General features: G+C 38.5%; 1 protein-coding gene across 6 annotated transcripts in view; it reads left to right on the forward strand.

The window, feature by feature from the left end:
* The first annotated feature begins 2893 nt into the window (after window positions 1–2893).
* Window positions 2894–14547, forward strand: part of SEC16A (SEC16 homolog A, endoplasmic reticulum export factor) — a 33128-nt gene continuing 21474 nt past the window's right edge. For all 6 annotated transcript variants that reach the window (XM_074974187.1, XM_074974190.1, XM_074974189.1 and 3 more), the window contains exons 1-6: window positions 2894–6812; window positions 7675–7820; window positions 10121–10209; window positions 11331–11466; window positions 12398–12596; window positions 13882–14059. In XM_074974187.1, coding sequence (XP_074830288.1) covers window positions 2973–6812; window positions 7675–7820; window positions 10121–10209; window positions 11331–11466; window positions 12398–12596; window positions 13882–14059 — 4588 coding nt within the window. In that variant the 5' untranslated portion in view covers window positions 2894–2972. The remainder of the gene's footprint in view (window positions 6813–7674; window positions 7821–10120; window positions 10210–11330; window positions 11467–12397; window positions 12597–13881; window positions 14060–14547) is intronic.

Genomic DNA, 14547 nt, shown 5'->3' on the forward strand with positions numbered 1-14547 from the left:
GATGCAAGATTTGCCACCCTAGATGTGAACACTCTAGTTGGATTAGTTTTGAGATTATTGTGTAGCCATCATTGTTCTCACTTATTAAAAACAAAAAAAACCCTTCTGTTAATTTTAAGTTTTGGAAAAAAGATTTTTTTTCCAAATTGATATTGTGGATTAAAACTACTTGCTTTCATCATTTTAATAACCTGCACAGTTTGTGTTTTTAATCTCTTGCACACCTTTTCTACTTGCTGTGTATGATCTGTTTATTAACTTTGATCCAGAAAAGGATGTATCCTCCTGGCTTGGGCCTCTAAAATAAGTTTGTGGCTAGAGTTCTTTATTTCTGAGATCCACAAAAAAGAGAGCAAGTAATTAATGAAAGTTGGACTCTTCGCTAATTTTGAATTTACTAATTATCCGTTATTACAAGAACACTGAAGATATTAGTGTTTTGTATGTGTTTGATAAAATATTGTTAGGAACAAAGTCCCTCTCAGAAATGTGAAAGTCAGCACCTACATTCTAAAACAACTGATTTCTCTACCCAACTACATTTTCAAAAACAAGTTTTTGGGTAAACTAAAAAATTTGTAAACGGGAAATAAACATTTTGTTCACAAGAAATTATGGTTTCCACTTGAACTATTGTCTTACGTTTCTGGTTTCCACTTTCCCATACATTGCATGAGAACAGCTAGTACAATGAAAACACAAATTTTAATAATTTTAGTGTAAAAACCTGAAAACTTAACTGTGGAAAAATAAATATAAGGGGATGTCCAAAACAGATTCTTAGAAGCATATTCATTTTCTAAGTGTGTAGAATCAGGAGCCGCTGACTAGGCAGGGTTTCCTGGTAACATCCTGGTTGGCAGTAGTTGTGCCCTGCTGGAAAACCTTCTCCCAGATATCAAGGCAGAGAGAAACGATTACAATATCTGAAAACTCTTTGAATTGCAACTAATGTTCCCTGACATGGATTAAGCATGCAACTGTTTTAAAAAAGAATTTTAAAGAAAAATTGAAGTTATGCCTGAAACTAACAAACCTAAGTTCAATATTTCTATTCAAAAGCCTAGCATTAACTCAATTCTGCTCCTCCTCCCCATCTTAAAAGATTTACATTGTTCTAGTTATTGCTTTATATCTATTGTAATGGGGTGCATTGGCCCTTTGGTCCCCATGGAGGGGGACCCCGATAGCAGACCCACTCCTCAATGATCCCACGTAAAGAGGGGCTGCATTACCATGACCTACGAGCTACAGTAATACAAATAATAAATAGTAATGAGAGATTGTATTGATTAGAAGCCAGGGGAAGTTGCCTTCGGGAAATATATAAGGGCTATCCTGCTCATTGGCTCACGTGCTTTGTGTTTTTGAAGTTTACTGATTTTAAAGCTTTACAGAATGAATGCAGCCAGAGACTTTTTGCCAAGATTATATTTTGATTAAGCTGAAACCCCAGAGAGAGGTTTTTGCATTTAACCCCTTCTCTAGCTGCTTAGCTCCTGACCCATTCACAAACTTCGTTCTGTTGTAGTTTCTTAACGTACAACTCTTGCTATCAAAAGACACGAGTTGCTTAACCGGAAATTTAAAGGTGGTTTTAAATAGGTTATTGCCATTGACTTTGGGAGTCATATTGCTAAAACGCTGCACAACTCTTGGTTGCCTTTTATTATGAAGGATAAACAAAAATGTATCCAATAGATGACACAACTACTGTGAATGCTTTTCTCTCCATGATGTGAACTACATTAATAGCCTATTTCTATTAAAGAAAGGTCACACTGTATAGTACAGGACTAGTAATAATGCCCCATATCTCATATAAATCGCCATGGCTTGTTTTATTTTAATTTTTTTTAAGTGATACAGTATTATAAATGGAAAAATACAAGGTCTTAACTAACTTACGAAAACTGGTATTGTGCAACCCACTGAATTCTTACAACCGATATCAGTGAGTTTGAGTTGAGATGGAAAACTTCCAGAACAGTCCTGTTAAAATTAACCAGAGAGCATATATATTTTGATGAACTGTACAGGAGAATTTAGACTGTATTTTAAGTTTAAAATACTCTGCTTCTGGTAATGTCTCCCATCCCTTCCTCCTTCCCCATGCCCCAGAATGTCTTGCAGTGATAAAAGTGGAACGCGCTGAATTAATGCAAATAACATTTTGTGTTGTTTGTATGTATTTCTTTCTGAAAGTAATATGCTTTTACTCCATTCATACAGCTCTTTCTATGTTTAAATGCAGTTCAAGCTAAAACGCTTTCTAAGAAAGTATGGGAAGCTGATAGTTTTCTTAATTGAGCGTTTCTTAATATCTTCCACTAGTGCACTACCACTAACTGGTGCTACCAGTGGTGGGAGTGCTAGTATAGCTCAGTTGCTGATGTTTTGCCACTATATTGTCTAATCCCGCTTAAAGCAAGTCTAGACATGATGGTATAAATGTCACTACACTAGTGCTACCACTGTTGGAGCTGTTAGTATGAGACTTTACAAAAGAGCTCAGCATAAGTGTAAAAGTCAGTGTAAACATTGCCTGGGTCCAAACTGTATTTAAAGACATTTCCCTGTAGGTTTTTTTTTTTTTTTACATTGTTTTTAAAATGGCTTGGCTTTATTTGCACTGACTGGCCAAACAGTGTTAGATGGAACCTTGTGTATAAATACAATTATAAGTCTAGTGTAGTGAAAACTCAATGTGTGAAATAAATATACATTCTGGAAAAACTGGCAAATATTTTATTTTTGGGAATCCTGTGTCTTCAGCAGATCACTTTCTGAAAATTCTTTCTTTTAGGGAAAAAACAGAATTAGTTTTTTTTTAAATGCTGAGTTTTCTTATAGTGGGATGTGAAACTAATTTGTCTTATGTTCTCCTTTTCAGTGTGGGGAAAAAGGAAAACCTGTCTACAGCATTCATTGGTGGTTCTCCAAACAGCATTTGACTTTGCTAGAAATTCGTCATGCAGCCACCTCCACAGACAGTTCCAGCAGGGGCTGGTGGACCGCCTCCTGCAGGAATTGCTCGGAACACGTATTGGCGAAACAGCCCATTTAGTAGACGGGCAAATGCACCGGTCTCAGGAGCAACTGCCCCGGTGCAACCTGTGACAGACCCTTTTGCATTTGGCAGGCAAACTCCACAAGGTTCCCTGTTAGGTAATCCATCCAAAGGCAATCCCCTGATTATGCCAGGTCCTGCTCCATCAGTGTTTCCTCGTCCAGCTGGTGTGCATTCTTCTCAATCATATGCAGGGGATAATTCTCATGGACTGCCTACATCTTTACCAACATCTGTATCTCAACCAGGAATAACTTCAAATACATTTTCTAATGTGGTGACTCCTTCATCACCAGCACATATTATAAATAGCACTGCAGAAATCCATCAAATGCATCCAAATGCAGAACATGGACCCCATAACTCTTCAGCACAGTCGCTTTATAATACAGGAGCAGCACATGAAAATTCTCTCAGTGGACATCCGGCTATGGCACATGTGGCAAACAGACCCCTAAGCAGACAAGATATTAATAGGGATCCAAGCAACACTAGTTCAGTGCCTACAATAGCACCATTTCTCCCTCCACCTCTTCAACAAACCCCACCTCAGTGGAGACCCATTCAAGATAACCTGCAGCCTCAAGTTCAGAACTACTGGCCCTATACTGAGCCGCCTTCTCAGAATGCAGTTTATAGCGTTTCTCACTCTTCTGCTGTTAAGTCCCATCTTCCTCCCCAAGCAAATCTGCATCAGGGACCCGTACATCAACATATTCCACAAAGTACCGTGCTAGCACCTTTGCCCATTGGTGGTGAAAAGAATGAGATAAGCAGCTTCCCAGTTGCCAGTCACCATGTGAACAACTTTCAGCCTGAAAATATGTTTAGACAGAATGTAAGAATGACTAATCCTTGGCCAAGTCAACCTTACCAAGAACAGTTTTACCCACAGCCTCTTTTACCAGATGCTGGTTTTGTTAATCCCATCACTCAGGAAAATAACCCACAAAAACAATCTCAAAATGTGTCTGAAACACCAAGTGGATATACATCCACAAATGCAGATTCAGGAACTATCTCCATGTTTTTCAAAGGGGATGAGGCAGAAAATGAAGAAATACTTTCATCAGAAAAAAATGATCTGTCCGGTAAAGCTAACTATGATGCTTGTCAGCTAAATTCAGGACATATGTGTCACCAACCACTGCATCCTCAGCAGGCTGCAACTAGTGTTCTCTCTCAACCAGAGATTAGCACAGGCTCAGCTAATGAGACAGTGCAAAAGGGAATGGATGTCCAATATTTTTCTAAAACTATAAGCAGCCAGCATGACACACAGACCAGTAAAAACTCTATGTATATTAGTGATGACAAAGCAAATGATAGCAAAGCTCATGAGAATGTTGGGTCACATTATGAAAATGTTGAGAACCTGGAATGCATTCAGAATCAAGAAGTTCTGCCAAGCGAACCACAGAATATTAATCGCTCGTCCCCAAGTGTAGGTTCTGATCTGTACAGATATGGGTCACTACCTGGGCAGTTGCTTCCAAAGAACACCATTGTGAGCCATGCAGAAAGAGGACCAAATCTAGAGGCACCAGACTCGTTACCTCATCCTGTCCGATCTGATAGTGTATCCTCAAACTACAGTAACATAAGCCACAGGAGTGTTTCTAGTTCAACAAGACCTCAAGAGCTTATTGGTACATTTATTCAGCAAGAAAGTGGGAAGCCTGATGAGGAGTCCTCTGCCAGTTTCTTTAAGCAGATTGACTCCTCTCCTTTGGGAGGAGATTCGAGTGAGCCGAATGTCAGCAAGAATTACCATAGTAATCTATCACAGCCTCAAACTCCAAGTCCCCCCAAACCTACAGGAATATTTCAGACAAGTGCAAATAGTTCTTTTGAACCAGTAAGGTCCCATGGGGTTGGGGTAAAACCTGCAGAGGTTGACCAAGCGAAGATGGTGGTTGAACTAAGAGAGAACCACCCAAACCAAAAGAGTACTAAGAAAAGTATGGCTATGCCAGCTGCCTCACCAGGTAATCTTGAACAGCCGCCAGATAACCTGGAAACTATTTTCATGCCCCAAGTAAATCCGTTGCCTCTTACAGTCACTGGTGAACCTGGAAACATGTTGCAACCTGCTAGTGGACCTGTTGTGGAAAACATACAATTGGTACCTGAGAAAAGACCCTCAACTAGAGCACAGGGAGCAACTAAAAAGTGTGAGAGTCCAGCAACAACTCTCTGGGCTCACAATGAGTTACCTAACTTTGGGGGTAATGTCCTTCTAGCCCCTGCTGCTCCTGCAGTGTATGTACCCGCTAAACAGACAGTGGAAATTATTCAACCGCCTGAAGAAGGGCTGTCCAATCAGCAGCCAAATAAACCAGAGTGTGTTCCTGTGCAGCCATCCCAGCCTGGAAATGTATCTTCTGAAAACCTTGAGAATCCTCCCAAAATGGGAGAAGAGGAGGCACTTCAGTCTCAGGCAAGTTCAGGTTATGCAAGTTTGTTGTCTTCTCCACCCACAGAGTCTCTGCAAAATCATCCTATCTTGATTGCCCAGCCTAATCAAAGCTATAATTTGGCTCAGCCAATTAATTTTTCTCTTTCTTTATGTAATCAGCTAACCAGGAATGAAAATAATCTTTCACTGAAAGATCCTGGAGTTGAAGATAAACCCGTAACAGGACTTCAAGCTCCACATGCTGGTGGGATCCTCCCTGGGGAAAATGTGTCATTGTCTGTGATGCAGGTTGGATCGTCAGTTAATACGCCTCCATCTTCTAATCTGTCACATTCTAATTTATTACAAAGCCCTGTTAATTCTTCAGAAATCACCTCAAATCAATCCACAAATTTGATGCAACCTCCATCTCAAACTCCAATTAATTTGGCGCCAGAAGGTCAAAAGAATACTAATTCAGAAGGTTGTCTGCCTGAATTTGCTAGTAAACCAGGATCTGACTCAGCTGTTTCTCCTGGGACAAATCTCCCCAGTGGAAATGCAAGTGTGGTGTTAGTCCCACCAGTGTATACCATGGTGCCTAATAATAATTCTACAAATGACTCACATAGTCATGAAGAAAATTCTGGAGCACTTGATTTTACAGTAATACGGACACTGGACAAAAGCAAGCCCAGTAATCCTGGACAGATGCATAATCCGTTACTTTCTTGTGGTCCAGTATTTCCTCAACAGCCAGTCAGACATGCTAGCCAGATGGGGCCAGACACACATGACAAACAACATTTCTATCAACAGGTAACAAAAGATGTGCAGCTTCAGGCTCCATCAGACAGAGCCACACAGGGGGCATTGCTTTCTCAGCAACAAAAGCAGACTGCTCAAATGCCGCAAACAGTACCTTCTGGGCAGTCCTTGGTTCCTTCAAATTATCAGATGGCTTCAGGAATTAAACCTACCCAAGCACCACAGCGACAAGAGAATCAGATGTCAACTAATAGGTATTATCCAGCGGGTCTCCCAAAGGGTAGTTCAACACAGCCACCAACAAGCTATAGTCAAACAAGTGCTGATAAACAACCATTTTCTGGTCAGTCATTGAGTGCTCCAACTTCATCAGCATCTGATACCACCAGTCAGCCAGCCATGCCAACCATGCAGCAAGAGCAGAATCCACCACCTTCTCAGACTCCTCAGGATGCCCGTGGACCACCACAAAACCCTTACTACTATTACAGACATCCTTATGATGCTTATCAGACTCCATATCCACAGCCTTACCCTCCCCTGGATCTTAGAAGTGCAGCTCATCTCTATTACCAGGTAGAGCAGGAACTTTTTTCTCTTCTCTCATAATTGTATTGATGTTTTTAGTAACTTTTTTTGTCTTTGAATCCTAATGAAGTGTTTGAAGTGATCAACAATATAGCATTATCTTGAAAGATTCACTTTATATTTCATTATAGAGAGATATCACAATGTCAATAACATAATGCAAGAACTCAACAAAACTGTAGGTAATGAGAGAGCCTTTGGAAGGATTTTTTGGTAACATTTTCATTACTAACTGGCAGCTTTAAGCTACAAACATGATACATATCTGATGTCAGAAAGCAGAATCAAAATTCATAGAAAAATCAATTTACAATCAGGAGTGTGAAAACCCAAACTTATAAAGACAGAACTGAAAATGGTGGATAAATTATAAACAGATTTAAGATAGAAATGAGTATTAATACTGTTAACTTCCAGGAGTGACAGTGACTGCTATCTGAACACTGTTTTCTGGGCCTGTGTGAAAAAGATGGTGGTTTCAACCTTGTCCTAGTGGGACGGATGTCCAAATCCTAAAAATGCCCTACCTCCCAGGTGGGACTATTGACAATTTCAGAAGTATTTTCGTAAATTGGGTTTTAAGGCACATTGTCAGGCAACCGTGTAGCCATCTGTACCCTTTGTGGCAAGATAATACACTTCAGTATCCATGGTTGTCAATACAGCATCTTTCGTGGGTGCTAATTTCAATTTTTTTAAGGTGGTGGGGAGAGGAAGAAGGGAAATTGAGTGTTCAGAAAGGGGTTAGCCATAGCAAAATGTGTGCAGGTTTTGTTTTTGTTTTATTCCTTGTCAGATTTTCAAACTTTTTAACTTACTAGTTGGTAATATATAAACCTCTCTTCTCGAGGATGATGTCTATGGACAATATGGTCCCCGCTACCATCACTATGATAGAAGCAATGCTGCCTATGTGGAGCCTGGTGGTTATCGATATGGTGAGCCTGAGCGTCCTAGTTCCAGAGCTAGTCAGTGCTCTGATAGACCTCCTTCTAGGTATGTAATTAGGGAACTATGCAAAGGTTTAGTGTGTCCTGATGGATTAAATTTAATTATGCATAATGAACTTTTATCTTATGTAGCTCACAGTATGGGAGCTAGATGGTGGAAATGAGTCTGTCAATATTGACAAAACATTCTACAATTTAAACTACACATGCTATTAAACACATAATCCAAAAGTATGAATTGCAGATTGTTTGTTGCTTTTAGAGGTGAGGGAACACAATGCCATGTATAAAATGACAATGGTAAGATTGCGGTCATCTCCTTACTGCTCCTTAAGCCTTCCTTCATGCCCATTTGTAGGCTGTCATTACTGTCTTATTCCCTTTAGAGGGGGCTCAACAATAGCATCAGTATTGATACTCTCTATTTTCTGTCTGTCCACTGAGAAAGCAATGCAGGGTACAGCCTCTCATTGGAGTTTAAGAGTAACATTTACAAAGCTGTCTGTAAGCGGTACATTCTCCAATCCTGTTAACAAATGGCATTTCTGCATGTACCTCCTGGGATTTGCTTTTGAAAACATACCAGTACATGTTGCCGACTGAGACATAGATTTTTGTTCTCAGATGGGAGAGAGGCTGTGAGTCAGATAAAAAAGGCCACAATTCTGTATCAGGTCAACTTTTCCAGTGATGACTTTCACTGTGGTGATGTTAAACTTTTTAGCAATTAAGAAATAAAATAAAATAAAATGAAGAGGATGAATTGAAATTACTCATGTCAGTCAAGAAGCAGCCAGTTACCCTTCACAAGGGTAACTAATTTATAATGAATATTACATGAGTGATTTGTATGACTTTTTCATCCATCACAAGATGTTGCTGTAACAATGACATGTAAATAAGAAGTCGGCAGGCTTTGAGAGAATGGATTGTCCACTGAAAAGCATGAACCTCACACCAGTTGCCATCAGCTATATCTTCAGTAAATCTGCTATGGAACCTCCTTCTCCTGAAATAATATTTGACAGCCTCTAAAAGGGAATGGAGGAAGTTATGGGTTTAAGGAGCAGTACAAACAGCTGCAATAGTCTTGTGCACATCTGAACCTCCAAAAACAGTGAGAATTTATGGTGAGATGAGTTAATGGGGTTGCTTTCTCTTGATAGCACTGTTCTCAGGGCACATCATCACTATTACAGATAGTATTTCAAAGCTCCTTGGAATCACAGCCTTGTAAAATTATTCTTGCCCACTTACTGTAAAAATGTTTAAGAGATTAATAAAATTTAGTTTCTTTATCATGATAGAGAGCAGACAAGTAGATTTTTGTTTGGGTTGATAAATTTTCATGTCAGTTTGTGCAATAACACAACTTTACTGTCCCTTCTGTCTAAATGTTTTTAATGCTTTTATAAAGTTCATATCTGCCCTGCTAAGACTGAGCAAAACTAAATTATTCTTTTTTTTTATTTTTAACCAAAATAACATTTCTTCTGTTAAAAATCAGTGTTTTATTGCACAGTCCTTGATATAACTCATGGTCCTGGCTCACAATGGTAGGTTAAGATTTTCCAAAGACACAAATGGGAATTGGTTGCCTTAGCTACCTTTTGTGCCTTTGAAAATCTCTCCCAAAGTAGTCTAGGTTGACAAAATCTTACCAGATCAAATTCACTCCTGCAAGAGTGGATGCTGTCTTTACAAGCTTCCCACTCACTGCTACGCTGCTTGCACCTCTCTTGACCTATTCAGGCACTCACTGAGTGTACACTACCAAATATGTGATGAGTTTGTGGTGTGGACAGAGACTTTCAGATTCATTTAATTGGTGGCATTGGTTACTAAAAATTAATCCTGCAGAAATGGAAAAGTTGATCCCCACCAAACATTTGTGCCTGGTTCAGTAATATGGCTGACCTCTCATGGCTCTAGAGCTGAGAATCGTTATCTCAATACCTAGTTAGCTATACTGGCAGCATCAGTAGAGAAGCCAGTAAGAATGCCAGTTGTAGTAATGGCTTTTGTGATATGTTTAATTGTCCACAAGTGACTGGACTGACAAACAAATCTGTTCACAAGCCACTAAGCTATTGTATGGTAACAATTTTCAGTCACTGATGGCACGGAATGATTTGTATTAGTGATGTTCTGGTATATAGGCTCTAGTTCCCTGAACCTTCCACTTCCTGTAACTGCATTTTTTTAAAAACTATAACGCTAGAAATTATGTTGTCATAGTGAGTATAAGCAATATCAGCTGTGTCTATCCTCTAACAACTGTAAGAATAGTCACTATGCCTCTTTTAATCATGGTATTTTATCGCCTGTATTTTTTTCCTCTTTCAGACAGGGGTATACTGAAGATTATTATAATCCAAAAAGTGGTTGGAATGATTACTATGCAGACTACTATGCAAACCCATATAATTATGGAGGTACAGTTGGACAATGAATTCTAAATTTTTCTGAGTAGTTGGTTCAGAAAAAACATGGGAAGTGGATTAAAATTAGCATCAGAGAACTGTTATAAAACTAAATTTGTGTCTTTTACTGAAATTGTCATGTTTTCCACAGCTAATGAGAATAAAGCTTTCAGTTTGTTGAAAACTGATGTCCTGCATTGCAGTTGTCCTTAATGCTTTGCTGTCATCTCTGTATCCTTGGTTCAGTAGGAGGAAAAAGCAGAGAATTACGTTTGAATTCATTGTTTTGATTCCCTATTTGACAATGAGGAAAATGGTCAAACTTTTCTTTTGCCTTCATTTATCATGGTAAAATTATACGGTGGCGCATGTATGGAATTGCTTGCTGTAGTGTACAACATATATCACTGTGCCCACTTGGGCCTGAACAGATGTATTGTGGACAAATTCTTCATCACTGGAAAACTAGTTAATTATCAGAACATAAATGGACTACCTCAAAATATAGTTCTCTGCACAAATAATATGCCCCACAGTCACCCATGGGGAAACAGTGTTCTGGAGATCAGCCCTTGAATTCTATCAGACCAATGTGGATAGGGGATTCTAGAGGCAATTCTTTCTCCTACTCCAAGACTACCTCTCCTCCAAACTCCAGGATTTTATATTGAGGGTTTCCATATCTTCTTGTAGAAATAATTTTATCATAACTTAGCCTCATAGTAATTTAGATGAAAAGATCTATTAGATTGCAGAGACCATCCCTTTGAAAGAGTACAGTATAGTATCCAGAAGAGGTACATAACAGTAATCTGATAACTACACTTGGATATAACCAAATTTATCACAGGGACATGAAATTGATAAATAGCTTTTTTGCTTACAGTTCAACAGTTCATAACTTTTATTTGATCTCATCTGGTTATGGCAAAATGTATGAGTAAACATATTTCTAATAAAATTAATATCTCAACTTTGTTTTGAAAGCTTTTTTTTAATTGGATTTGTACAGTAGTTATCTCAGATGTTAACAAAACATAGGTGTATGCATTTCAGGAGGGAACAAATAGAGAAGTTCTGTGAGCAACTAACTGGGCAAAGATTTTAGATTAAACCAGTTCTTTTTTTTAAAGATCCAAGTCGCTGGGAACGTTATCCATCAGCATATGACTCCAGATATAGAGATCCCAGAAGTTATGACCAGAGATACTGGTATGACACTGAACAGAATCCATACCAAAAGAGAGAGGCATATCCATATGGTAACAGGTTTGTAATCCGTGCCCTGTATTTGTAGGCTTTCAGTAAATTATACTAAAGAGCCAGCTCTAAAACTTTTGATTATCCAGAAAGCTTCAGAGTTTCAAGTTATTCTGTAAAAGTTCTGGGCAGCATTTTTTTAAATTCATTTCAAGGGAAAGTGTCTTACTCTGGGTAGGCAAATCTATTGCATGACAGACTATAAAAATGTTTGATGTTTAAAACAGGATTTTTTTAAAGTATTCTTTATCAGTCTGCATGTTTTCTTTATGGCAAGGAGAATTGTTATGGAAATTGAGGTACATTGGATAAACCAGCTTTGAGAGAATGATTTTAGGAAATAGGACTTGTTTTGTAACTAGCTTTTTAAATGACTTAATACAGAGTCTAAACAGAAACCAAAGTAGGAAAATGATGTTCTTCAAGTTTTCTGTCTTAGATGGATTCAGAATGGGATATTTGTCTGAATTTTGAAAAACCTAGATTTTTGCAATTAGTCTCTAAACAACATTTCAAGTTGAAAGGGATACTGTCAGGGTAAAATCATGTCTTTTTAAAAACTGATTTTTATACTTTTGCTACTAACGCGTGATTACTAAAAAATTGAAATGCTGCTCCATTGTTTGTTTACTTTTTGCACTTCGTTTTGGACAGTGAACACAAGATTAGTCAATTTTACTTTCTGGTTCTCATGCACTTGCTATAAAGCTGGGTTTAAATCACAGCAAGAAAATATTTTCAAGGGAAAAAATAACTGAAGATATTTCTATTAAATCAGGTTTTGGACTGTCTACTTTACAAAACCTAAATCTGTGGCCTAGTTTGTGACATGGTCTCTTGAAACCGTACTCTCTAGTTAATGGACACAAATATCCACTGAAGTTAGTTCTTCCCAGGATACAGGTTCTTATCTCTATTTTCATATTTCATTTCTCTTTAGACAAGACCGATATGAAGATCACTGGCGATATGATCCTCGCTTTGCTGGAAGCTTTGATGATGAAACTGAGCCTCACAGAGACCCTTATGGTGATGAATTTGACAGACGAAGTGTCCACAGTGAACATTCTGCCCATAGTCTCCGTAGTTCCCACAGTGTTCATAGCCATCAGAGCAGCTTCAGTTCTCGCTCTCAGCAAGTGAGTTCATATGAGTGCATCATGTGTTTGACTTTGTTCTGTTAACCTGCTTGATGTTAGGAATGGGGTTACCTGACAATCTCTTGGACCAAATCTCTAGAAGCTAGTGGAAGATCATAAACATACAAAAGTTGCAATTATTTCTGTTTTGAGCTTGGGTAATAGAGGCGCATTTTGAAAGTTCATATTCAGCAATTAGAGGCTGAACATTGTGCCACAGCGTATGCTGGATTTTTAAAATATTTATTTGGTAGTTCTTGGAGACTTTGATTAGAACTGGGGCTCAAGTTGTGCTTGGTGTTACATAAGAATGTAGGAGGAAATGGTCTCGTTGGTTAAGGGCTTGATCCTACAATTCACTGGGAATGGGAGCACTGCGTCCACATTTCTATTTTTATATGTCCTGTTCCTCCCAACATCACAAGCATAAAAACTAATACTGGGCTGAAACTTGGAATACATGTAAAGAGTCGAGGCTGTTGGATTGATATACAGAACAGTGTTCTACTGTAAGGTTTTTTAAAAAAAAAAAAAAAATTACCCTTCTAATTTTAAGTACAAATGCACAGATAATTCCATGAAACATTCTAACTGGTAGATGATTCTTGTATACTGTTAGTAGAGTTTGCATCTGCATTATCTGTGGTCTCATATGTTAACCTTCCAGGAATCCAAATGTAGTTTTAAATTTAGTCATCCATTTGGGAGCCAAATGTTTCTTTGATATTGGACATGGAGAACTGGAGGCTAACCAGGCATTTATACGGAGTATCCATACTCAATCAAGATGGATTTTCTCTTAAGTCAGGAGAGGCACTAAGAAAAGGTTGTGGGGTCGTTCTGATCTTGGCTGAGCTGCGGGTGAAGCAGCACTCTAGTCTGCAAATCATTCTGTGAATTTGTATTCTTGGCAAAATACACATGCAAATAATCATTTAAAAAAAGAGGGGGAGGAGTTGGCAGAGCGAGAAGTAAACCCACAAGTGCAGTCTGAGGTGAGCAAATCAAATTGTAAGAGAGGAACATAGGGAAGTAGAGCATTAAAATAGACAAACTATTTTAGCTCAAGTCCATTATACCACTTCATTCACTGTGCAGCTTTCATAAATCCAGTGAAAGTTCTGTGCAACTTACTATATTAAATACTTGTAAGGAGCCCATACAGTTGCTAAATGAGAGATAAAAAGCTCCTCAGTCCTGCTTGCCACATTATTCAGCCCATGTGATTCTTTCCCCTCCTGCTATTATGTCTTTAATGCAGCAATTACTAATATGTTCTATTCAGAGCCAGCTTTATAGAAGCAACCATGATCTGACCGCTAATGCATATGAAACCACCACCCAGCCAGTCTCACTTCACACAGATTATCCATACGGCGGATACCCTGCTAATTTTGATGGTCAACAGCCTTTTACAGATTATGGCTACTCAGCTGAAACTGGATGGCCATCTGTAGAACAAGGTATTTGCAGAAATGTGCGGGAAGGTTGGGTTGAGAGGATAGTTAACAATTCTTTGCTTTTGTGCCTTTCATTCAACTTTTAAAATGCTTTACAAATGTTTATTGAACCGATTGGTAGTAAAGACACCTGTGTTCATAATAGATGTTAAACTGATAACAGTTGAATGTAATGTTCCCGATTTGTAGAGTCATAGAGATGAGCTATACCTAAGTTAAGTTTTGGTCACTGTGAGGACAGTCCTTGCTTGTTCCATCCTGGGTTGTCACTGAACAGTTCTGTTATTTTATGGCCAGATATTAATTGCTACTGGTTATGTATTAAGTACTGCACACTTATTTTGCATTTGTCGGGTTTGCGGTAGAAGCATGTGTATACTAATGGGATGCTGTAAAACTCTCTTGAATCCAAGCATGCTTTGAATTCAATCTACTCTTAATTCATGGAGAATCTTTAAAATAAACACAACTTAGAAACAATTCTGTTTATA

The sequence above is a fragment of the Natator depressus genome, chromosome 16, assembly GCF_965152275.1.
Source record: "Natator depressus isolate rNatDep1 chromosome 16, rNatDep2.hap1, whole genome shotgun sequence".
Classification (NCBI taxonomy): Eukaryota; Metazoa; Chordata; order Testudines; family Cheloniidae; genus Natator; species Natator depressus.